Here is a 25,415-nt window from a genome sequence, read left to right on the forward strand (position 1 = left end):
CAGTAGGGCACAAGGATTCCAGTTTTTCCGCATTTTCTCCAACACTTGTTATTTTCTGGTTTTTGTTTTTGTTTTTGATGATAGCCATCCTAGTGGGTGTAAAATGGCATTTCATTGTGGTTTTGATTTGCATTTCCCAATGATGAGTGATATTGAACATCTTTTCATGAGCTTATGGGCCATTTGGATATCTTAGAGAAGTATCTATTCATGTCCTTTGTCTTTTTGAATTTTTTTTTTTTTTTAGTTGTTGCTGTTGTTGAGTTGTAGGAGTTCTTTATATATTCTGGATATTAAACCCTTATGAAATAGAGGATTTGGAAATATTTTCCTTTATTCTGTAGGTTGCCTCTTTACTCTGTTGATTATGTCCTTTGATGCAAAATTTTTAAATTTTGATGTACTAATTTATCTTTTTGTTGTTCTTTGTACTTTTGGTGTCATAGCCAAGATCCAATGTTATGAAGATTCTCTTATGTTCTCTTCTGAGAGATTTATAGTTTTAGCTCTTACCTTTGGGTCTTTGATCCATTTTGAGTTAATTTTTTAATATAATAAAATTGAAGGGTCGAGCTTCTTTCTTTTCATGTAAATATCCAATTTTCCAAGAGCATTTGTTGAAAAGACTGTCCTTTCCCCCATTGAATGTTCTTGGCACTTTGTGGAAAATCATTTGACTGTATGTGTAAGGGTTTATTTTGAAGCTCTTTATTCTACTGCACTGCCCGACATGTCTGTCTTTATGCCAGTACCACACTGTTTTGATACTGTGGCTTTGTAACCGAGAAGAGTGAGTCCTCCGCCTTTTTCTTTTTCAAGATTGTTTTGGCTATTTAGGGACATACACCATCTTAACCAAGTAGTAAAATTTAACATTGTCAGTAATGAGGACAACTGTCATTGTTGTCACCCTCCGATAGGATGTTGTCTCCCTCTGAGAGGAGGCACCAAGAAGGACACAGCATCACTTCTATGTTATTCCTACCAAACAAACAAAAAAACCGCTTGTGAATAATGAAGACAAACCAGACAAACCCAAACTGAATGATATTCTGCAAAATAAGTGGCATAGAGTCTTCAAAAATATTAAGCTCATGAAAGACAAAAACAGAAATAATCTTCCAGATTAAAGGAAATGAAAGAGACGTGATAATTAAATGCAATATGTGATCCTGGATGGAATTGTAGATTTTTAAAGAATATTATCAGGATAATCAGTAAAATGTGAGTGAGATCTGTGGATCAGGTGATAGTATTGTTTCTATGTTAATTCCCTTAATCTGAGTTATTATATCCACAACTTACTTTCTTTTTTTTCCCCACAACTTACTTTCAAATGGGTTCAAAAATTATACTAGTATGTATATTATACAAAATTATGTTGTGTATATCAAAAATTGTAATATATATGGAGCATATAGAAAGACAGAGAGAGAGGGAGAGAGAGAGAGAGACAGATAAAATGATTAAGCAAATGTGGCAAAATGTTAACAATTAAATGTTACCAGTTAAAAATAATTCTTGGGAGTTCTTTGTACTATTCTTGCAACTTTCTGTAAGCTTAAAATTAATTCAAAGTAAAAATGTTTTTAAAATGGAAAAATGATGGCCAAATCTAGGCATTTTCAGAAAAACAAAAGCTGAGAGAATTTGTTGGCACTAGACCTGCACTGCAGGAAATACTTAGGAAGTTCCCAGGGCTGAACAGAAGTGATCCCAGATGGGAGCCTGCATCTGCAGGAAGGAGAGCAGTGGAAATGGTAAGATTTCTGAACGACACTTTCAGACTTGTAATTCAATATGGTGGATTAAGCATGTGTGTTTAGCTCCTCTCCCTCCAACCACTAAAAATTACCGTAAAGGGTAAAGTTATGAACTCACAAAAAATAGAGGGCATCAGTTGATCAGAGGTTTCAACAAATTTCTGGAGACCAAAGTGGGTAATAGAGTAAGTTTTGAATGAGATGGGGAGGAGGAAACCCCGCTTAAAAGAACCCATGGCGGATGTTGTAGTTGAGGAGACTGGGCGGATACCCCTCAGAAGCTTGGAGGGCTTAGAACTCAAGAAGGGCCAGGTCTGCAGAGATAGCAGAATATGGGGCTGAAGACAGAGAAGTTACTAGAAAGTCTGTAGATAGAATATTCAACACCTATGCATCTCTGCAGAGAATGCTTCACTCTCTCCAAGCAGTGAAAGAGAGACAGAGACAGCAAGAGTGAGGGGGAGACACTGACTGACTGATTCAGTTTCAAAAGAAATAGAAAGATACCATTATTTTTTTGCATTTGTTGTGAGAACACTTAAGGTCTACTCTCTTAGGAAATTTCAAGAATATAATATAATATTAATAACTATAGTTACCATGCTGTACATTAGAGCCCCAGAACTTATTCCTCTTATAACTGAAAGTTTGTACCTTTAACCAACATCTTCTCATTTTCTCATTTCTCCCCCACCCTCCCACCGTAGCAACCACCATTCTTTTCTCTGATTCTATGAGTTTGACCTTTTTAAATTCCACATATAAGTGAGATCATATAATAGTTGTTTTTCTGCATCTGCCTTATTTCACTTAACATAATGCTGTTAAGGTCTATCTGTGTTGTCCCAGACAGCTGCATTTCCTTTCTTATGGCTACATAATATTCCATTGTGTATAATTTCACAATGCATATGTATATTAAATCATCATGTTGTACCCCTTAAAAAGACAAAAAAAATCACATTGTACAACCTAAATAAATACAGTTTTTATTTTTCAAATCACATTCTTAATAAAGCTGGGGGAAAAAAGAATTTAAGCAAATTCACAAGACAAAACAAACAAAAGCACCAAAAATGCAAAGAAATGGAAGAATTGTCTCATGAGAAACTGGGCAGTGAGCATGTGAATTAGTGCCTCAGCCCACAGCGCTTTCTTCTTCCATTTTATGAGGCCCAGAGCTTAATGGCTGCCCCTATCTGTTCATCTAGAATGATGCCTGCCAGTTGACAAGCCTTGCCACCGACACATAGCTGATGGTGAGCTTTCCTATTGCCTCATTCTCAAGTATGGATGGGAAACCAAAGTCTTCAGAGACAGAACTGTGTAATATTAAACAAAACAAAACAAAAATTAATCCCTAGGAGTTGGTTCATGGACAAAAAACTTTAAAAAATTATAATTAGTGTCCTCAGATATGTATTTTTGAGAGAGAGAGAGAGAGAAGAGAGCGAGAAAAAGAGAGAGAGAGACTTCCCAGAAAACAAAAGAATTGAAAGCAATGTCTCAAACTGGTATTTACACACCCATGTTCATGGCAGCATTGTTCAAAACAGCCAAGAAGTGGAAGCAGTCTCAATGTTCATTGACTGAAGAATGGATAAAAAAGTATGATATATACATACAATGGCCTTACAAAGAAAGGAAAGAAAGAGAAAATTCTGACACATGCTACAACATGAATGAACCTTGAGGATATTATATTAACTGAAGTAAGCCAATCACAGGAAGACAAATATTGTATGGTTCCATTCATATGAGATACCTGGAGTAGTCAAATTCATAGAGGCAGAAAGTAGCATTGTGATGGGGTGGGTGTGATTTGAGGGGTGGGGAGGAGGTTGGAGCATGGGAACATGGAACAGGAATTGTTTGATAGAGTTTGGTTTTGTAAGATAAAGTTTTGGAAATTGCATAATAATGTGAATATACTTAACCCTGTTAACTGTACACTTAAAAATGGCTGACATGGTAAATTTTACGTTGTGTGTATTTTACCATAATTTAAAAAACAATAATTTTAAAAGACCCTTGAGGGCAGAACCACTCCCCCCCCCACCAAAGTACAGATTATAAAATCTGGGAGATAGAAAATAAAGTTTCAAACTATTTGAGAAAACTTCAACACAGACATAGAATCAATTTTATCTTCATGAAGAAAAGAAAAAGGAACTTGTAAAAGAAATGTCCTAGTTAGTTATACCTTTCAGGAAACAGTGATGTCAATTCAAGTATTGATATAAGGGTCCAATTTATTGACTAAGACAACCAATGATAACTGCAGACTTACGGGGGTCAGAGTTACATTTCAGAGGACGTGAACTTTTAAGTCCACAGTTCTAATTTTTTTTAAACAATTCTTTTTAAAAACTTCATTTATTTATTTATTTGTCAGAGAGAGAGCACAAACAGGGGAATGGCAGGCAGAGGGAGAAGCAGGCTCCCTGCTGAGCCAGAAACCTGATACAGGACTTGATCCCAGGACCCAGGATTGTGACCTGAGCCCAAGGCAGATGCTTAAATCACTGAGCCACCCAGGTGCTCCAAGATAAGATTATTCACTCTCATTTTGCTCTCTTTATCATTATCATTCTGAGATGGGTTTTTAAAAAAATACAAGCAATGAAAACCCAAAATAGTTGATAAGGGAGCAAATGATGTGAGCAAATAGAGGTGTTATAAAACTGTTAACTTGAGTCCTCAAATTTAAGCCCTATAGACATGTAGGAAATGTAACTCTCTAATTCTCTATACTTTTCTCTAATTAACCTAATTCTAAGTCCTTAGGGCACCAGGTGCTGGAAATTTAACTGATCAGCTGGAATGCTCTCCCCATCTGGGCAGGCTGACAAGCCAATCCCATTTCAAATCTCATCTCTTGAGTGAAGTCTCCTGGGCCAGGTTGGACATCTCCCCGGTGCTTAGCTCCAGTGCCGTTAGCCTTTTTGGCTGTTCTGGAACACAGCAACATCATGTCAACTCACTTGCTGTTCTCTTTGCAGAGAACACTCTTCTCCCAGATCTTTATAGGGCTCCCTTCCTCACATCAGCACGGATGCTGCCTGAAGGTCACCTCCTTGGAGAGGGTGTTCCTGGCCTCCCTTTACAAAGGCACCACCCAGCACTCTGATCATTCTTCAGAACACTTACCACTGTCGAGGTGATAGCATGTATTTCTTTGTTTGTTGGTGTGCTCTCCATGTCCCATGTGACGACATAAACTCCACGAGAGCAAGAACTCTGTCTTTTTCACACTGTATCTCTGGTGTGTAGAACAGTGCTTGGCACACAGTTCGTGTTTGGTAGATATCTATTGAATGAATGAATGGTCAGTCTCACATTGATCTCTCCTCTTCCAAACTTTCTTCTGCATGAACTATTTCCATCTCATTTTGGTCTGAACTTTATTCTTTTGTATAGGGTTTCATGAATCTTCTCCTTTAGGAAATTATCAGCTACTAGAGTACAGAGGCTGGGTTTTACAATTCCTTACCATCTTCCATAATGGCTGGCACAGGTGGGGGAACATAGTGCTATGTAAATACTTTTGAATTATAGTGGGAAGATTTGGTTTAACTTATTCTTTAAAATGAAGCTTAAAATGCCACATATTGACTGGTTTATCCTTCATATGCTATAATTTGAATATTGGGTACACTTAAAATTCAGGCTTTTTCTAATCCAGAGAAGGGTACAGGTAAATGTGAGGGGTGTAATGTACAAATGGGGCCAGCTCTATCCATTTTTCAGGTAGTAATTGGTGAGATGGTTTGCTTGCCCCCCGTCCCCCACCCTGATTTTAAATGTAGTCCAGTGTCAGGATGACCATGCAGTCCTCCCATGGCTGTGTGCTGCTAGAACACAGTGACTGTCTACCCAGAGGAGCATCTGGATGCTAGAGACATCCATGTTTATTGAATTTGATTAGTTCAACACATCCATAAGTTAACATCAGCACAAGTTCAAATTGGGATCCCAAAGTAACCACTAAGAGACCCCTTTTTTCCAAATGAATTAAAAAGTTACATAGTGTCCTATCTTAGAGTGATAATTTATTCTTCTGGCTTTATTGTGTCCTCTTAGAAGTTAAAATATGGTATTTCCACCTTCTCTTGATGTGTTTGTTTTTTCTTTTCTATCTAGTAAACTTTAAGGTTTTTTTTGTTTTCTCTGTATTCTTTTTTGTTGTTGTTGAAGATTTACTTATTTAGTTTGAGAGAGAGAAAGCAGGGAGAAGGGGCAGAGAGAGGGAGGGAGAAAGAGGGGCTCCATCTCACAATCCTGAGATCAGGACCTGAGCCGAAACCAAGAGTTAGAGGCTTAACCTACGGCACCACCCAGGTGCCCCATGCTCTCTCTGTATTCTTAATGTAGTTGAGTTTCACATCACAATTTCACTTAATAGCTTCATTTCATAGAGGGCTTTCTTAGGCCAGAACATCTCTGTGTACAGCTTCTGTGAGCGATGTCAGCTCAATTCTGGGAAAACTGTTTTTAATTACTGCTAGCTCTGAAATGGCCAGAAAAGCACCAGTACCTGGTACTGAGTTATTGCACAAACCTCTTTACTATTAGTCTGAATTAATAACTTCTTAGGTTTTCTAAGTGAGACTAGGAGGATATAACTATTCAACTAAAGAAAACTGGATGGTTATGAAATAATCGACTGATTTGGGGAGTGTCCTCTGTGGCTTCTTGGGACTATACTTTCAGCCATTAGGGACAGCAACACAGAGCACACAGTAGGTGCTCAACAAATCATCATAGACTAATGAGTGGTGCCCACTGAGGGAGATTTGTTCCTCTGGAGGTACTCTTCACAACCCTGGTGTGGGAGGAGTCCCACTCTAGATTCTATTCCCAGTTCTGCTATTTTTCTACCACTGTAACCCTCAGCATCTTTATCCAAAAAAACAAGAATCCCTGCTCATCTCATGGAATTATTGAGAGGACAAAACGAAAACACAAAAGTGAATGTCTTTTGCAAACTACTGGGTGCTACATAGGGCTTACAGATACGGCGAGGCAGCAACTCCGCCTCGGGGTGGCTCGAAAACATGTCCCTGAGCCACATGCAAACTTCAGGGAGTCGAATCCCCTAGAATACAGTACCCCATCAGCCTAAGAAGCCTTGAGGAGCTGATGCCTCAGGGAAAGCCCTCCCGAGGGCCCCACATATCCAGAGTTCCCGTGGGCTGGCACCTGGAGGGCTTGAGCAGCAGAAGGGTTCTGTTATAAAACTCAGGGCTTCTCTGAGAACTTCAGAGCTTCTCTAGAGCTCAGGGGTGGGCCCAGGGATGTCTCTAACATGGATGAGCCATTTTGTTCTTAACTTAGAAGGTGTGGTGACCAACACAGCTTATTTCCAGTGCCAGCTTAATGTCCCTGTTTCCTCTTCACATTCTGAAGGTCTCTATCACTTACTTGTCTCAGCATCTACGTACCCCCCCACTGCCAACTAAAACAGATACATTTCTTAACCTCTTCTACCAGTTAGGACAAGCTAAGTTTGTCTATGAGACCAAACAACCCCTGAATCTCAGTGGAATAACACACAACCATACCATTTATTTCTCACTCACTGAGTCTGGCCAGTGGAAGAGAGTAGAAGGCTCTGCTTATCTTAATCTCTTTCAGATCCAGCTGACATAGGTCCATCTCACGCAATACTTCCCTTGTAACAAAGGCAGGGCAAAGAGAACATGGCCAACCACATGCTGTGTTGTAAAGCTTCTACCCAGGAGTGGCACGTGTCACTTCCACTCATATTGCATTGGCCAAAGCAAGTCATATCCTAACTTTAAAGGCATCAAGGAAGTATAAGGCCTACCACATGTCTGAGAGGAGAATAGAAATATCTGTTAGCCCATACACATCATGACCATGCCTTTTGTGGTAGGTAGAAAAATGACCCTTCCAATTTGTTCATGTTCTAACTCCTGGATTATGTTATGGTATGAAGCAAAGGGGAATGGAGTTGCAGATGAAATTGAGGTTGCTAATCAGCTGACATTAAAATAGGGAGATTAGCCTTGATTATCCAGGTGGGCCTAATGTAATCACAGGGGAGAATATGGAAGAGGGAGGCAGGAAAGGAGAGTCAGAGTAAGAGATGTAACCTCAGAAGCAGGATTGGAGAGATGTAACATGCCTGGCTTTGAAAACAGAGGAAGGGGACCGTGAGCCAAGGAGTATAGGCAGCCTCCGGAAGCTGGAAAAGGCACAGAAACAGATTCTGCTCTAGAATGTCCAGAAGGAATAAAACCCTACCAGCCCATGGATTTTAGCCCAGTGAGACTTGTGTCAGAACTGGAAGGTAACACATTTGTGTTGTTTTAAGGTAAGTTTGTAGCAATTTGTTACAGTGTTAATAAGAAACAAATACATCTCTCCTTTAGGAAATCACATTTGTTTTTCTAATTGTAAAAGAAAGACAAGCTCAAAGGTAGAGTACATAAAAGTAGACAAAATATTTAAAAAAATATCTCCAATACAAGTTTCTGTTGTGGACCCTTTCAACATTATTTTCTGCATGTCGATACACACAACCCACATAGGCCATCCTCTCTATTCACCCCTATCATTCAGGTTCTATTCATGTGTCACCTTTGATTATTATGATTGGCCTTGTGCTTCCCTACCCATCCAATGATCCTAAACCATCACTCAGCATTCCATTCTGGCCAGGCTCTCTTCCCTGAGCGTGTTTGTCTTTGCGACATTCTTCTGACCAGTTTTGTCTCTTAGATTTCTCCACTTCTCCAGGTCTCTCCTTTAGACTGAGGCTCAGCTCCATTTCCATCTCCCTGAAACCTTCCCTAATTAGTCAACACACAACAATCCTATGAATTCTGAAATTTACAGCTTGCTTTCTGGGCCAGTTGTGGGAGTGGGGATTGAAAGAAAATGGGAACACATTACCACCTGGGTAAATCCCATGTAAAGATTTTTAGTTGGGTAGATGGTTGATAAGAGGTCTGAAAAGAATGTTACTGAGGTACAGACCCACTTGGACCCTCAATTAGCACCTTTTCTATGTGGCCAAAAGGTTTCACGCTGATGGTGGCTGTTGAGAACAAAGACTCCCTGAAAAGAATGTACCTCCTTGAAGATTTGTCTTACTATATAGCAGCACCTGGTACATAGTAAATGCTCAATCAATATATGTTGGATCAATACCATGCATGTTTTGTATCCTAATGTATCTTCCACAGCACTTGCTGAGTTGACTTAACATTATAAATCCAGGTTATTTCAATAAAAACCAAGCCTGACATCCCTACAGTACAAGTGCCTTACCCTTACACACCACTTTCCATCAAGTTCCAGCTGCCTTCTTTAAAAACACTTGTCTTTTACTAAGCCCCCCCCCCCCCCGCCCAGATACATCCATTAGAATTGTTCAGCTCTGCCAGACGGCTAATTGCTTCTGCAGTAGCTGGGTCATGTCTCTGTGGAAGCGCCCACCACCTGGGATTGATATTAATCTGTTTATGTGGGTCTCAATGGCTGGGATCTGAGCTCCTAGAACTTGACGGTCTTATTCACCCTTTACCCCAAACAAACGATTATTCACATGAGGGTAGTTAATAATGAAAATGATGGTTTGTGCACATGGTTTGCGCACTGTATGGGCCCAGGATGATTTGTACTGTATTTGTAAGGTACATCTTAAAATACTGCATACTAAATATCTTTGTTTCTCTAATAAACTCATATCAACTCTGTATATGAGTAAGATTAATATCGCCAATTTACTAAGGAAACCGAGTCAGAAGGTCAATCCTTTAGTGCAAGGTCTTACAGGAAAGAAACCAACCACTCACTTGAACTTCAGCTGTGAAGTCGGGAGGCGCGCCGGAGGCCTTTTGAACTCTTCCGGCCACCGTCGCCGGGTCCTTTCCGCGACTTCTGCTTCTGCGCCTGCGCACTGCTGGAACGCCGTCCATTTCTGCATCAGTTAGGAAGGACGTTAGGTTTGAGGTTGGTGTTGAGGTGAGTCGTGTTGCTTTTGCGTCCTTCCTCAGGGTTCACCCAACTGCCGCGTTCCGTTGCCTGCTCTCGCTCTACCTGGCAGTTGAGTTGTGCCCGTATATGTGCGGTCGGGGAGTCTCGAACCTCTCACAGGGGTCGACCCCTGCACGCCCCCGCCGCGGCCTCAGGAGGGCTGCGGGCAGGCTGCGGGGCTGCGGGGGGCCGGGTGGGCTGCAGGGGCCTGGAGGAAGCAGCTGGGATTCGGAGGCGGCGGGCCGGGGCCTGGTCTCCTCTGTGTTTTTTCCCCACTGTGACCTTGGTTAGGTCATTTGACTTTTCTGGCCCCGGGGTTTTCACCTGTGAAAAGGGAGTGGTGGTTTCTTCCTCAGCGGGTCGTGAGGCTAAGGGGCAACGTAGGGGAAACAGCAGCGTCTGCGCGCGGTCGGTGTTCGCTCGCTGTGTGGTAACGTTGGTGAGTCGACTAGAGAAGCTGGAAAAGGGTCACCGTGCCTGATGGGGGGGTAAGGTGGGCGTCCTGCAGCCTCCCAGCGGCCCTTCCACCCGAGCCCGCCACCCCGCCTTGGCCTAAGGTCTGCGGGACTGCGCAGCGGTCATTAGGTGGGCCTTGGAGGCCAGGGCTGGGTTCCTGCCCGAGTTTAAATCGTTTACCCCGTGACCTTGGAAAAGTTACACGTCACCTGCGTGTGCCCTAGTTTTCTCGTCAATGAAATGGGGATAATGAGCTGATAGTTCGCAGAAGAGTAAATGGCTGTAAATGTGATTGCACTTGTCGTCTAGAGCCACTCCTTATCTTAACTGCGATTGGGAGATTTTTGTTTGTAGTTTTTGCTCCCCGTTGTGCCGCAGTGACCTTGCTTATTTAGGGTAGTCGTTCAGCGTGGGGGGGGGGCTGAAGCGGGCCAAGCCTTTAAACACCTTAAGCTTTTAAAAAAATAATATAAAAAATAAACACGTTAGGCTTTGTGGGGGGAGTCATGCCTGTGCCCCTCTAGGTACCAAAGTGCATTATGTGTGAGAGTTCTTGAGATATCTTACTATGTTCTCAGAGTTGTTTTTATTATAGTTTTACCTATCAAGGAGAATAACTACCATGACTTCCAGTGCTTTGACGAAACCTCAGATGCGAGGCCTTCTGGCCAAGCGTTTGCGATTTCATATTGTTGGAGCGTTCGCTGTATCCCTAGGGGTTGCAGCTTTTTATAAGGTACGTATGTTTGATTTTTACTTTGGTCCATTTTTGGTCCAAAAATGTGTGTTTTAATTTGAAAATGTATTTTCATAAGTAGTTTTTAGTCCTTTAAAGAAACTCCCTCTCTGATGTGCTCCCTTCCCCTTCCTTCACTCACCTTAGTGTGGCAGAAAAATACCTCATATTCCCTAGATAGCTTGTCCTCCATCTGTAAAGGAAGCTGTATTAGTTTACTAGGGCTGCCAAAGTACAACAAATTGCGTGGCTTAAACAACAAATTTATTTACCGTTCTAGAGGCTGGACATCTACGATCAATGTGGCTGCAAGGTTGATTTCTCTTGAAGACTCTCCTTGGCTTATAGATGGGTTTCTCCCTTTATCCTCACATTGTCTCTGTGCTAGCATGTTTTTGTTTGAATTTACCCTTGTAAGGATGCTAGTCATATTGGATTAGGACTCACTCTACAAACCTCATTTTAATTTATCTCTTTAGAGACCTATCTCCAAATACTGTTACACTCTGAGGTACTAGGGGCTTAAAAGACTTTAACACATGAGTTTTGGAAGACAATTCAGCTCGTAACACAAGGATAAAATTTTATTAAAGCAGATGGGATGGGGGAGGCAGTGTTTGGCAGCTTGAAAAATTTGTTGTCACAGAAATGCATTTTAACGCTGTGCCTTCTGTGGATTTTAACACTGTGCCCTTTTTTTTTTCTTAATACATTTTTTATATTGTGGCAAACTACACATAAAATTTAGCCATTTTTCAGTGTACAGTTTGGTGGTATTAAATGCATTTATAATGTTTTATGACCATCCCCGTAATCCATCTCCATAACCCATCTTGTAAAACTGAAACTATAGCCATTAAACAATAAACCCATCCCTTCTCAATTCCCAGTCTGTGAAACAGTTCTTTCTGTATCTTATTTTGATGACTCTAGGTACCTTATGTAAGTGGAATCATGCATTATTTTGTCTTTTTTAACCGGCTTACTTCAGTTAGCATAATGACCCCAACGTTCATCCATGTTGTAGCATATGTCAGAATTTCCTTCCTTTTTAAGGCTGAATAATATTCCATTGTATGCCTGTACCACATTTTACTTATTCATTCGCCTTCGATGGGACACTTCAGTTGCTTCCATGTTTTAGCTGTTGTGAATAATGCTTCTCTGAACATGGGTTACAGGTGTCTCTTCACGACCCTGCTTTTAATTTTTTTTGGTATATATCCAGAAGTGAAATTGATACATCATATGGTCTTTCTATGTGTAATTTTTCACGCAACCACTATACTGTTTTCTGTGGTACTGTCTGACATTTTACATCCTGCTTCTTTGCTGAATTTATTGGTTCTAACAGGTTTTTTCTGTGTGGAATTTTTAGAATTTTCTACATATATCATCTATAAACAGATGATTTTGCTTCTTCCTTTCCCATTTAGATGCCCTTTATTTCACTTTCTTGCTTAATTGCTCTGGCTAGAACTTAAAGAGTACTGTGTTGAATGGAAGTGACAAAAGTGGACATCGTATGGGTTATATTGAGGTAGTTTCATTCTATTCCTAGTTTGTTTTTATCATGACAGGATGTTGAATTTGTTAAGTGCTTTTTCTGAATTAATTGAGATTATTGTGTTTTTTTTTTTTTAAATCTTTTCTGTTACTGTATATTACATTGATTTTTGTATGTTGGACCATTTTATGTTGAACCATCCATGCGTTATAGGAATAAACCTCACTTGGTAATTGTGTACAGTCCTTTTAATATGCTGCTGAATTCAGTTTGTTAGTATTTTGTTAAGGTTTTTTTTTTTTAAATCAATATTCATAGGGGATATTGGTCTGTAGTTTTCTTGTGTTTTGTCTGGCTTTGGTATCAGGGTAATGCTCGCCTCGTAAAATGAGTTAGTAAGTGTTCCTCTACTTCAGTAGCTAGGAAAGATTTCAGAAGGATTGGTATTCTTTCATTTTTTTTTATAGAATTGACCAATGAAGCCATCAGATCCTCTGCTTTTCTTTGTTGGGAGATTTTTGATTACTGATTCAGTATCCTTACTACTTACAGTTATATTCAGATTTTCTCTTTGTGATTCAGTCTTGGTAAGTTTTGTGTTCGTAGGTATTTATCCATTTCATTTAGGTTTTCCAATCTGTTGGTGTACAGTTGTTCATACTACTCTCTTATAATCCTTTTAATTTCTGTAGAATCTGTAGTAATGTCTCTACTTTCATTCCTGATTTTAGTAATTTGAATCTTTCCCCCTTTCTTCTTAGTCCATCTTGCTAAAGGATTGTCAATTTTGTTGACGTTGTTAAAGAACCAGTTTTTGGCCTTGTTGATTTTTTTTTCTTTTTTTTTTTCCTAGTCTGTTTTGTTGATCTCTGCTCTGATCTTTATTATTTTCTGCCTTCTAGCTTTTTATTTTGTTCTTTTTCTGGTTTCTTAAGTTGTAATGTTAGGTTGATTGGAGATCTCTCTTGTTTTTTAATATATGTGTTTATAGCTAAAAATTACTCCCCTTAGCACTCCTTTCATTGTGTCCTGTAAGTTTTGGTGTGTTTTGTTTTTTCATTTGTCTCTAAGCATTTTCTGATTTCAGTTGTGGTTTCTTCTTTGATCCATTGGTGGTTTAAAAGTTTGTTGCTTAATCACCACAGTTTTGTGTATTTTCCAGTTTTCCTTCTGTTGCTGATTTCTAATCTCATGCCATTGTGATCAGAGAACATACTTTGTATGATATCTAACTTTTAAAATCTATTGAGACTTAATTTATGGCCTAATATATGGTCTGTCCTGGATAGTATCCAATGTGCAATTGAGAAGAATGTGTTTTCTGGTGGCCCATGGGTAGCTCAGTTGGTTAAGTGTCTGCCTTCAGCTCAGGTCATGATCCCAGGATTCTGGGATCAAGGCCCACGTCAGGCTCCCTGCTCAGCAGGGAAGTCTGCTTCTCCTTCTCCCTCCTTCCGCTTGTGCAGTTCCTCTCACTCTCTCAAATAAATGAATAATAAATAAATCACACTGTTTAGAAAAAAAAGATTGTGTATTCTGTTGTTGGATGGAGTGTATTGTACATGTGTTAGATCTGGTTGGTTTAATGAGTTAAGTCCTCTATTTCCTTACTTAGGTCTGATCTGGTTTTATCACTGAGATTGGGGTATTGAAATCTTCAGCTGTTATAGAACTATTTTTCTCTTCAGTTCTGTCAGTTTTTGCTTTATATATTTTGCTGATGTTATTAGGTGAGTAAATTTTCTAATTGTATAAATTCTTACTGTATTGAAGCTTTTATGATTATATGAAGTCCTTCTTTGTCTCTTGTAATCTTTTTTGATTTAAAGTCTATTTTGTCTGATATTAGTAAAGCCACTCTTGCTCTCTTTTGGTTATTGTTTGCATAGAATATCTTTTTGCACCCTTTCCCTTTCAGTCTGTTTTTGTCTTTGGATCTGAAATAAGTGTGTTGCAGACAGCATATGTAGTTGGGCCGCTTTTTAATCCATTCCCCTCCCATTCCGCAATCTCTGTGAGGATTGTATGTGTAGATGCCTTTGAATGTGCTAGTGTTTAATGTCTGGCTTCCAAAAGGAGAAAGAGAAAAATGAAGAGGGGGGAAAGAAAGGTGCTCTATCCTTCTAAGTCCCCAGGAAGTTGCTCACCTGATGAAAAAGAGGCTTGCAGCAGTAGGGGGGAGTACAACAACAATGGCCACTGGCCTGTTTGCGCCTCTGTGAACAAAAGCTGCAATCAGCTATCAGAGTACAGATCCTTGGTATATGGAGGAGAGGGTCCTTTTTGCCCATCTTCGTTCCAGAAGGCTGTGTGTAAGCTGCTGCAGGAACCCTTGCACAGTTGCCTGCCTGCCTTGGGGATGGGGAATGGGTAGCTGTTAAATTGCTAAAAGCTGAAAGTGAATTAAATTAACCTGACCACAATTTACAGTTTAAGCCTTCCTCTGGAAATTGTATGCTTTCAGGAGAGCCAAAGTTTCAGGATAGCTACATTAAACAGATTGTGCTAGTGCAGTTGTTGTGTAGGTGGGGGGAAGCTCCTGGTGTTCCTACTCCACTTTTTTCCCAGTATGCTCTATGCGCTTTGTGTTTCTCAAAGCCTTCATGTTATATTTACAACTTTTTTCTATAAAAATGTTTATGATAAATACACGTATTTATGACCATGTGTCATAATGGCCCACGAATTAGAGCTTTGCGTGCTTGTACTTAATTTTTTTTGTTTAGTTCTTCTATTTTTAGTAGACTGTGAGCCTCATTAGGGCAGGGTGCCTTTTTTGTTCACAGTGGCACCCCATTGTCAGTTGCTTGACACACAGATGCTTAAAAGTATCTGTTGAATAAGATGTAGTGTCTGAAATTTAGTACAGTGGTAGGTGCTATAGAGTTTCAGGTACTTTGGAGTCTACTAAGTGTATATACCTCTAAATATGTGTCTTTAAAGAAGTTAGAGTCAAGTTGGGGGAGTTGAAAACATTAGATATTATTGCAAGATAGAATATAAATGAAAGGACTTTTCGTTTCTCAGAGCTGTCCCAGAGCAGCTTATATACAGTTTGTAAGAATGAAGGTGGGCAAGAGGGACCCTGTCCTCCATGTACTAGGTGAGCCGTACTCTGATAGTTGATTGCTGCTTTTGTGTGTTCCAGTGGGTGTGGGTTATTGGGGGTCATAGTTCTTTGATAGAGAAGTTTGAATTTGTGCTTTGAAAGTTAGGGTGAATTTGAAGTGCCAAGGGGAGGGAGAACAACTTGAGCAAAAGCACTAAGGGGTCTGTACTTTGGGACCCTATGAGGAGACAGGCATTAAAAAGTAAACCCTTTACTTGCTCCTTGAGATCGTTGCTACCTGGCATGTAGTGGGCATGAAATAAATGTTTGTGGGAAAGGGATGGATGGATGGATGAATGAGTAAATGAAGTGGGAGTAAGGAGAGGAATTTGGGGAACTCATTTCTTCACTCTCATTGTCACTATCAAACCTCAGGCCTTTGTAACTTGTGTGGATTCTTGCCACTTTTAACTTTAGCCTATAGGTCTGTTTGTGGTATCGAGTTCCTGCATGCCCAGTGTGCAGTGGCTCTCAAAATTTTGATGTATAGTAAGAAATACATTCATTAACTGGCTGCAGTCTTCTAAATTGGTTTCATCACTTATTAATGGGTTGTGGGTGATTTGCTGAAACTTAGTCTTGATTTTAAGATACTTTCTGATTAGCTATTTCTGCCTTTCCATCATCTTCCCAGCAGTCCTAATATACCCAGCCCTCCAGCCCTTCATAACTAGTTGCTGTTAGAAAATTCTGCTTTCTCCCATGGGTTTGTACACAACAGGAATGTCTTTCATCTCATTGTGTGGCAAATTCCACTTTATCCTCAAGGCCCACTCAGATGTTTCCTTTTTGGAGTTGCAGCCTATTCTTCCAGATGGGTTGGTTGTGTTCTGCTAGGTTCTCAGTCATTTTGTACCAGACTGTACAGTATTGGGCACATTGTATTTTAAGTAATATTTGCTTCAGGGTGTGTCTCTTCTACTAAATTAAGAGCCCATGTCAGACCAGTAGTTCATTCTGAATGAAAAGTTTTGAAATTTGCTTGGTAGATTAGTCAGTGTTTGTGTATAGTTAATTAGTGTTTGAATGGAAGGAAGGTTTGCAAAGCACTGAGGAATCCAGATTCTTATTAAAGAATAAGGTAGGTGTAAACTTGGTTCTCTTGGTAGATGCTTGCTTCCTTCGTTTCCCTTATCCAGTTAGTGTTGAGTGCTTTTAAAGATTTGGCCTTTATTTTGTTCTTAGTTTTGACTGATTTTCACAATTTTGATCAGCTTCTGTGCATCTTACATAAAGTCACCTATGTTAAATCATTTTTGATTAAGTTAATCTGCTAAGCGTAAATTCATTAATATAGGTTAGATTTTGAAGCAAATGAGCAGTGCTTATCCTGAATAGATTTTTTCCGTAGGTAATTACTGTTATATAAATTAGACTTGTCCTAAATTTTCAGGTATTTGCTTATCTGTATAAGGCCTCATATATAGATTTTATGGGTTTCAAGTAACTCGTGGTGTAGTGGATCTAAATTGATAGTTTATATTCTTTTTGTTGCTGAAGTCCAGATTTTTCAGACTTAAAAGAGAAAAAGTCTATTTAAAGTGTAACAGAAAACAAAATAATTTAGGTTGGGGTTATAACATCCATTTGCTTTTATTTTTGGGTTCACTGAGCCTTTTAGTGTACCATTTTTTTTAAAAAAGATTTTTTATGTTTATTTATTTGACAGAGATAGAGATAGAGACAGCCAGCGAGAGAGGGAACACAGCAGGGGGAGTGGGAGAGGAAGAAGCAGGCTCATAGTGGAGGAGCCTGATGTGGGGCTCGATCCCACAATGCCGGGATCACGCCCTGAGCTGAAGGCAGACGCCCAACTGCTGTGCCACCCAGGTGCCCCTAGTGTACCATATTTTTAAAGAAAAAATATTTTTCTTGTTTTAACAAATGCTCAGTTGCCTTCTGGGTAATGGGCTGGCCTCAGTTCAGAGGGTTGCATTGGGGCTCCTTCCTCTTAGTCTTACTGGAAGAAGTTGGAATTTTCATAGGAAGTGAGGCAGTAAAACTGGTAAGTAAAGGACTCCTACTGTATTAGTACCAAGTGTCATGATTCCATGTATTTCTGCAGTACGTTAATGGAAGTAGATTGGCACTTGAAGAATTTTTTACGTGCAGGATGGGATTTATTTTGGATTGTAACCTACACATTGAAATCTACTAGGTAGTGTTTTGTGGAAATACAACCTTTGCCAAATGACAGACCTGGGTTTGAATCCTAGTGCTTCTTCCTACACCTTAATTGGGTCACTTAAATTCTGAGTCCCATTTCCTCCTGTGTAAAACAGGTCAGTGTGTATTCTAAGGGCTTAAATGGTGTTGAAGTGTAAATCACCCAGAACTGTTCTTGCCAGATAGAAAGCTTCCTGTGTCTTTCAGTGGCAGATGGGTACAGAATTGATCTCACTCCTTTGGAGTTAATATAATTTAAATTGAAGGGCGCCTGGGTGGCTTAGTCATTAAGCGGCTGCCTTTGGCTCAGGGCGTGATCCCGGTGTTCTGGGATCGAGCCACACTCGGGCTCCTCCACTGGGAGCCTGCTTCTTCCTCTCCCACCACTCCCCCTGCTTGTGTTCCCTCTCTCACTGGCTATCTCTCTCTCTGTCATCAAATAAAATAAAATCTTTAATATATATATATGTACATATATGTAAATAATGTAAATTGAGCCAGAATATATTAGCATGTCTCAGCTGTGGGGATATTAGGTTTTGCTGGAGGGAAGACTGCTGTCTTCTCCCTAAAACCATTTAGCTCTCTGGGTATCTTCTTTTGGCTCTTACTGGTCTACATACCCACACCCATCAAAAGGAATAATCTGTCCCTAAGCAAGGAAGGCCCCTCTTGCTGAGTAGTTTCCATGAGGCTGCTTTATCTTCCCTTACATCTGTGTCAGTGCCTCCAGCCTTTGTTTTAGGAAATACAGAGTTGAAGTTAAAGGTGAACACAAACATTATGATTTATGTTGTCTTTGGATATTGTTTCTAATGGTTTAAAAAATAAGCCCTAATGGGATATGTTATTTTTTAGTTTGCTGTGGCCGAACAAAGAAAGAAGGCGTATGCAGATTTCTACAGAAATTATGATTCCATGAAAGATTTTGAGGAGATGAAGAAGGCTGGTATCTTTCAGAGTGCAAAATGATTTTGGATTGTAAAGGTAATGTAGCTGTTTGAAGTTACTGTTTAAAACATTTTTTTTAATTGTGGTAAAATACATAGATTGGTTGTACAACAATGTGAATATACTTAACAATCCCCAGAACTCTTTTCATCTTGCAACACAACCCATTGAATTATTCTGTATTCTCTCCATCCCCTGGCAACCCCCATTCTACTTTCTGTCTCTGAATTTGACTACTCTAAGTACTTCATTTAAGTGGAATCATATAGTATTTGATTGGCTATAGTATTTGGCTTATTGTACTTAATATGTCCTCAGAATTCATCCATTACAGTATGTGTCAGAATTTCCTCCTTCTTTAAGGCTAAATAACTTTCTGTGGTATGTATACACCACATTTTGCTTATTCATTCACCTCTGGTGGACATTTGGATTGCTTCCACCTTTTGACTATTGTAAATAATGTTGCTAAGTTAGCGGTGCCTGGGTGGCTCAGTTGGTTAGGCATCTGACTCTTTGATTTTGGCTTAGGTCATGATCTCAGGGTTATGAGATGGATCAGGGTGTGGAGCCTGTTAAGATTCTCTCTGCACCCCCCCCCCCCAAATAATAAAGTTACTATGACATGTGCAAATCTCTTTAAAACTCCTTCTAATACTTTTGAGTATGTACCCAGAAGTGGAGCAGCTGGATCATATAGTAGTTCTATTTTTAATGTTGAAAGGAAACACTGTACTGTTTAACATAGTGGCTGCACCATTTTGTACTCTTATCACTAATGCAGAAGGGTTCCGGTTTCACTACATGCTTGCTGGTACTCGTTTTCTGTTTCTTTTTTTTTTTTTCTTTCATAGTAACCATCCTAATGGGTGTGAGGTAGTACTGGATTTTGATTTTGATTTGCATTTCCTAATGGTTAATGATGATGACCATCTTTTCTCATGCTTGTTGGCCATTTATGTGTCCTCTTTGGAGAAATGTCTAATTAAATTCTTCACCCGTTTTAATTATTTTGGGGTTTTTTTCTTGTTGAGTTGTAGTTCTTCAAATCTCTTATCAGATAATGACTTGCAAATATTTTCTCCTGTTCTGTAGATTACCTTTTCAGTCTGTTGAGTGTGTTCTTTGCACAGACATTTAAAATTTTGATGGGGTCTATGTAATTTTTGTTATTGCCTGTGCTTTTGGTGTCCTATCCAAGAAATTATTGCCAAATCCAATGTCATGAAACTTCTCTTATGTTTTCTTGTAAGTTTTATAGTTTTAGATCTTTGATCCATTTGAGTTAACTTTTGGATATGAGGTAAGAAAAGAGTACAACTTCTTTTTTGTATATCCAGTTTCGCAACAGCGTTTGTTGAAAAGCCTGTCCTTTCCTCAGTATGGATGGTCTTGGCACTTTTGTTGGTAATTTTTGAGGTGTTTATGTGAGGGTTTATTTTGGTCTCTGTTCTGTTGCATTGGTTTATATTTCTGTTTTTATATCGGTACCACACTATTTTGATTACTGTGGCTTTATAGTAAGTTTTGGAACTAGAAAGTGTTAGTCCTTCAACTTCTTTGTCTTTTTCAAGATTGTTTAGGCTATTCAGGGTCCCTTGATAGTTTATATCAATTTTAGGATGGATTTTTCTACTTCTGCAAAAATGCTGTTGGGATGTTGATAGGGATTACACTCTGGGGTAATATGGACACCCTGGCAATTACAAGTATTCCACTCCGTGAACACAAGATGCCTTTCCATTTCCTTATGTCTTTAATTTTTTTCAGCAGTGTTTTATAATTTCAGTATGTAGGGCTTTTGCATTCTTGGTTAATTCTTCCTGTGTATTTTATTCTTCCTGATGCCATCATAATTGGAATTGTTTTCTTAATTTTTTTTTAGATTATTCATTGTTAGTGGATAGAAACACAACTGGCTTTTGTGTGTTGATTTTTGTATCCTGCAACTTTGCTCAGTTAGTTTATTCTTTTTTTTAAGATTTTTTTTTTAAAATTTATTTATTCGACAGAGATAGAGACAGCCAGCGAGAGAGGGAACACAAGCAGGGGGAGTGGGAGAGGAAGAAGCAGGCTCATAGCAGAGGAGCCTGATGTGGGACTCGATCCCACAACGCCGGGATCACGCCCTGAGCCGAAGGCAGACGCCCGACCGCTGTGCCACCCAGGCGCCCCGCAGTTAGTTTATTCTAACAGGTTTTTTTGTTTTGTTTTATTAGAGCGCGTGCGTGCTTGTGCACAAGCTGGGGTGAGGGTCAGAGGGAGAGGGAAAGAATCTTAAGCAGGCTCCCTGCTCAGCCTGGAGCCTGACCCAGGGCTCGATCTCACAACCCTGAGATCATGACCTGAGCCAAAATCAAGAGTCAGATGGTTAACCAACTGAGCCACCCAGGCGCCCCTATTCTAACAGGTTTTTTTGTGAAGTCTTTAGGGTTTTCTGCATATAAGACCTGCATACAGAGATAGTTTTACATCTTCCTTCCCAATTTGGATGTATTTTATTTCTTTTTCTCGCCTAATTGTTCTGGCTAGGACTTCCAGTTCTTTGTTGAATAGAAGTGGGAAGAGTGGGCATCCTTACCTTTTTCTTGATCTTAGAGAAAAAGCTTTTAGGCTTTGACCAGTGAGTATGGTATTAGCTGTGGACTTTTCATATATGGCTTTTATTATGTTGTTGTAGTTTGCATCTGTTCCTAATTTATTATTATTTTTCTCCCTGTACTGTATTTTTCATCTCCATGACTTGTTTTATAACTGGACGTTTGTATCTCTTAAAACCTTCACCTGTTTAACCTATCCCCCACTCCTCTCCCCTCCCACACCCAGTTCTGTGTGCTTATGAGTCTGTTTCCTGACTTGCTTCACTTGGCATAATATCCTATAGATTCATCCACGTTGTGGCAAATGGCAAGATCTCATTCCTTTTTATGTCTGAGTAGTATTTCAGTGTGCGTGTGTGTGTGTGTGTGTGTGCGCGCACGCATGTGCTCCCAGTAGTGGAAGTATTGGATCATATGGTAATTTTAACTTTCTGAGAAACCTCTGTACTATTTTCCACAGTGGTTGCACTAATTTACATTCCCACCAACAGGGCACCAGGGTTCTCTTTTCTTGACATCCTTACCAACACTTAATCTCTTGTCTTTTTTTCTTTTTTTTTTAATACTAGCATTCTGACTGGTATGAGGTGGTATCTCATTCTGGTTTTGATTTGCATTTCCCTAATGATAAGTGATACTGAACATCTTTTCATGTGTCTGTTGGCCATGTATGTCTTTGGAGAAATGTGTGTTCAGGTCCTTTGCCTATTTTTAGTTGGATTATTTGTTGTTTTGGTGTTTTTTATATACTTTTATTAACCCCTTCTCACATACTTGGTTTGAAAATATTTTCTCCCATTCAGTAGGTTGCCTTTTCATTTTGTTGATGCTTTTCCTTTGCAGTGCAAAAACTTTGTATTTTGGTGTAGTCCTAATAGTTTATTTTTGCTTTTGTTTCCCTTGCCTGAGGAGACATGTCCATAAATATGTTGCTAAGGCTGACATCCAGGAGATTACTATCTATGCTTTCTTCTAGGAGTTTTATGGTTTCAGGTCTCACATTTAGGTCTTTAATCTATTTTGAGTTCATTTTTGTGTATGGCATAAAAAAGTGGTCCAGTTTTCCCAGCACCATTTATTGAAGAGATTGTCTTTTCCGGGTATAGTCTTGCCTGCTTTGTCATGTAGATTAAATGACCATGTCAGTGTGGGTTTATTTCTGGGCTATATTCTCTTATTAATCTGTGTTGTGTCTGTTTTTGCACCAGTACTATACTGTTTTGTTTTTGAAATCTGGGATTGATACCTCTAGCTTTGTTCTTCCTCAAGATTGCTTTGGCTATTCATGATCTTTTGTGGTTCCATACAAATTTTAGGATTTTTTGTTCTGGTTCTGTGAAAAATGCTATTGGCATTTTGATAGAGATTGCATTGAATCTCTAGATTGCTTTGGGTAGTATGGACATTTTAACAATATGAAATCTTGAATCTGTGAGTATGGTATATCTTGCTATTTGTTCGTATCATCCTCAATTTCTTTCATCATTGTCTTACAGATTTCAGAGTGTAGGTCTTTCATCTTCTTGGTTAGATTTATTCCTATGTATTTTGTTGAATGTTTTTATCATGAAAACAATTCAGAATGTTGCAAGCAATTTTTATTTTTTACCTTCTATCCTGAGGGAGGAGGAGCCAGGAATTGGTCAGTTTCCTCCTGACCACATTGTGTTGCACCAAGGAAGGGGGTGAGGCAAGAGTGAGAAAGAATTCCATGAAATTTCCTGCCCTTTTGTGTTTTCCTTGTTTTATTAGTGTTTGGTTGCTGCAGCTTCTTTTTTTTTTTTTTTTTTAAAGATTTTATTTATTTATTCGACAGAGATAGAGACAGCCAGCGAGAGGGAACATAAGCAGGGGGAGTGGGAGAGGAAGAAGCAGGCTCATAGCAGAGGAGCCTGATGTGGGGCTCGATCCCATAATGCCGGGATCACGCCCTGAGCCGAAGGCAGACGCTTAACCGCTGTGCCACCCAGGCGCCCCGGTTGCTGCAGCTTCTTAACTGGTTTCTTGAGTTCTCACAACTCTTGCTTTTTATATTCAGAATCATTTCACGTTAATCTGTTGTTGCTTGCTAGAGATTGACAGGAAAATGTACTAAAAAAGTACTTTTAGAAGTACTTTTAAAAAAAGTTTTTCATCCTTTTATAGTTTAGTTAGGTGTCCATAAGTGACTAGGTAGCCCTCCAGAGATTCTGATTTGGTTTGTTATATCCACCAAGTCCTTATGCCTCACAGATAAGGTTCTGTTGACTATGAAGGTGTGACTCGTGTGCTGATGAAAGGTCCACTAAATTTGAAAGCATGTGAAACTTTTCATAATCTGGAATCTCATCATTCATATATTTAACTTTATTCAAGCTCAACATAAAAGCATTTAGAACAATTTAAGTAAAAATTCTATCCACTATGCCTGTGTGAGTTTGATGTGACAAGGGAAATGTTAGTCTGCTATCTTTAGGCAGAACCTTCCTGAATGAGCATTCCAACTGTAGTTAGTGTACATAGGAGTGTGTGTGTGTGTGTGTGTGTGTGTGTGCATATGTATATTAATGATCTTTCCTGGGGTATGGAGACCTGCTGCAGTGGACTTTAGTTTTTTAAAAGACTCAAGGATAATACTGAACATAAGTAACTTTTGCCTCATTTAAAATTAAATTCTATAATGTTCATTTCTGTAGTTTATCTTAAAGGAAATACCTGAAATGCTGATGTACATGTACAAAGTATATACTGTATTGGGAAAAATAGGAAGAACTTTCTAACAGTTGGAAAATTGATAAGGAATTGACTTTTGCATACCATGGACTATTAATAGTCCATTAGAAATGATATTCACAAATGTCTTATATAAAGGGTGATCTGTGTTTAATAAAAAAGCACAGAAGAAAGACTGAAGATCAAGAAAATATTAATGGTTCTGTATGGATTTTCACAATTTCTACAGTGGGTATGCATTTCATAATCAGATGTTAACAGGCTAATTTGTAAATGTTTGTTAGATTTTTACTTTTTTTTTTTTTTAAATGAGAAGTTGTGTTTAAAAACCAGTAAGAAAAACAGATTTGGAGCCAGGAATAGAAATATTGTTTAGAACAGATGGACTGCTGCTTTTAAGAACAATATGTGGGTATGAGAAGGGAATGGAGGACAGTCGACTTGAGAGGGAAGAAAAAGGCAAAATTTGATCAATGGAAAACAAGAAATTAGAGTAAGGTGTAGCCCAGAACTGGTTAGGATGGTCAGAGACCTTGGCAGAGAATGGACTTGGAGCCCACATAGCCTGAAATGGCCTTCTCCTGGGCAGGAGGTGAGTGAGCAAAGTGTAGGCTCCACTAGTAGGAGTAGACCTCATGTGACTTTAAGGGTGGTGAGGTATTAAGAAAGAATGCTTGTCATTAACTTAAGCCACTGTGTTTTTTCCACAGAATTTCTTTGGGTTGAGTTCCACTGAAGTTTGTCACTGACCTGTGTTCCTGAACTATGAAACACGAATATTGGGTTATGGAATAGTTTGTCTTGATAAATAAACAGCTAACAAATACTTTGGACAGTAAGTCTTTGTTTAATTATTCTGATAATTCAGAGTTGGAGATTTTAATTGTGTTTATGAACGCTAGGATGATAACTTGATTTTAAGATTTCTTAAAACTTACATTGTCTTAGGATATTTTTTATTGCTCTGGTGTTTTATTTCACTGCAGTACTGGTAGGTGTACTTTCTTGGTCCTGGGTCATGGATTTAAGGGGGTCTACACTAGCCTGTAAGACCACTTACTCTGTGCTCTCAGAAGGGACAGAGAACATCTTTTCAATAAAATATGTTCTTGCGCTTCATTGTCACTGTTTAGTAGCCCTGCTGGATCAACCACCAGATGTAATAATTAAAATACCAGTTGCTTTTGAAGAGCTAATAGTATGTGTATGTAAGTAAGTTAGAATATATATATCTGGTCCAGAAAAGTACCATAATAGTATATATTCTGGATATGGAATATATATCTAGTCCAGAAAAAGTTGTATTAGGGTAGTGTCTATTAATGATAAGAGTGTGGGAACTTATTTTGTGGGGAAGTCTTAGGAAGACCTTTACCCCGATATTAATTTTTAATGCTTTTTTTTGGTG

The 25,415-nt window shown here is 39.2% G+C and overlaps 1 protein-coding gene across 1 annotated transcript; it reads left to right on the forward strand.

The window, feature by feature from the left end:
- Positions 1–9,631: 9,631 nt before the first annotated feature.
- On the forward strand, positions 9,632–24,833 carry COX6C (cytochrome c oxidase subunit 6C). Its single transcript, XM_087864706.1, has 4 exons — positions 9,632–9,758; positions 10,822–10,962; positions 18,603–18,731; positions 24,718–24,833. Exons 2-3 carry the CDS (start codon positions 10,849–10,851, stop codon positions 18,714–18,716), a joined length of 228 nt encoding a protein of 75 aa, XP_087720832.1. The 5' UTR covers positions 9,632–9,758; positions 10,822–10,848; the 3' UTR covers positions 18,717–18,731; positions 24,718–24,833.
- The last annotated feature ends 582 nt before the right edge of the window (positions 24,834–25,415 follow it).

The sequence above is a fragment of the Ursus americanus genome, chromosome 9 (assembly GCF_024610735.1).
Source record: "Ursus americanus isolate L20-20 chromosome 9, mUrsAme1.1.p, whole genome shotgun sequence".
NCBI lineage: Eukaryota > Metazoa > Chordata > Mammalia > Carnivora > Ursidae > Ursus > Ursus americanus.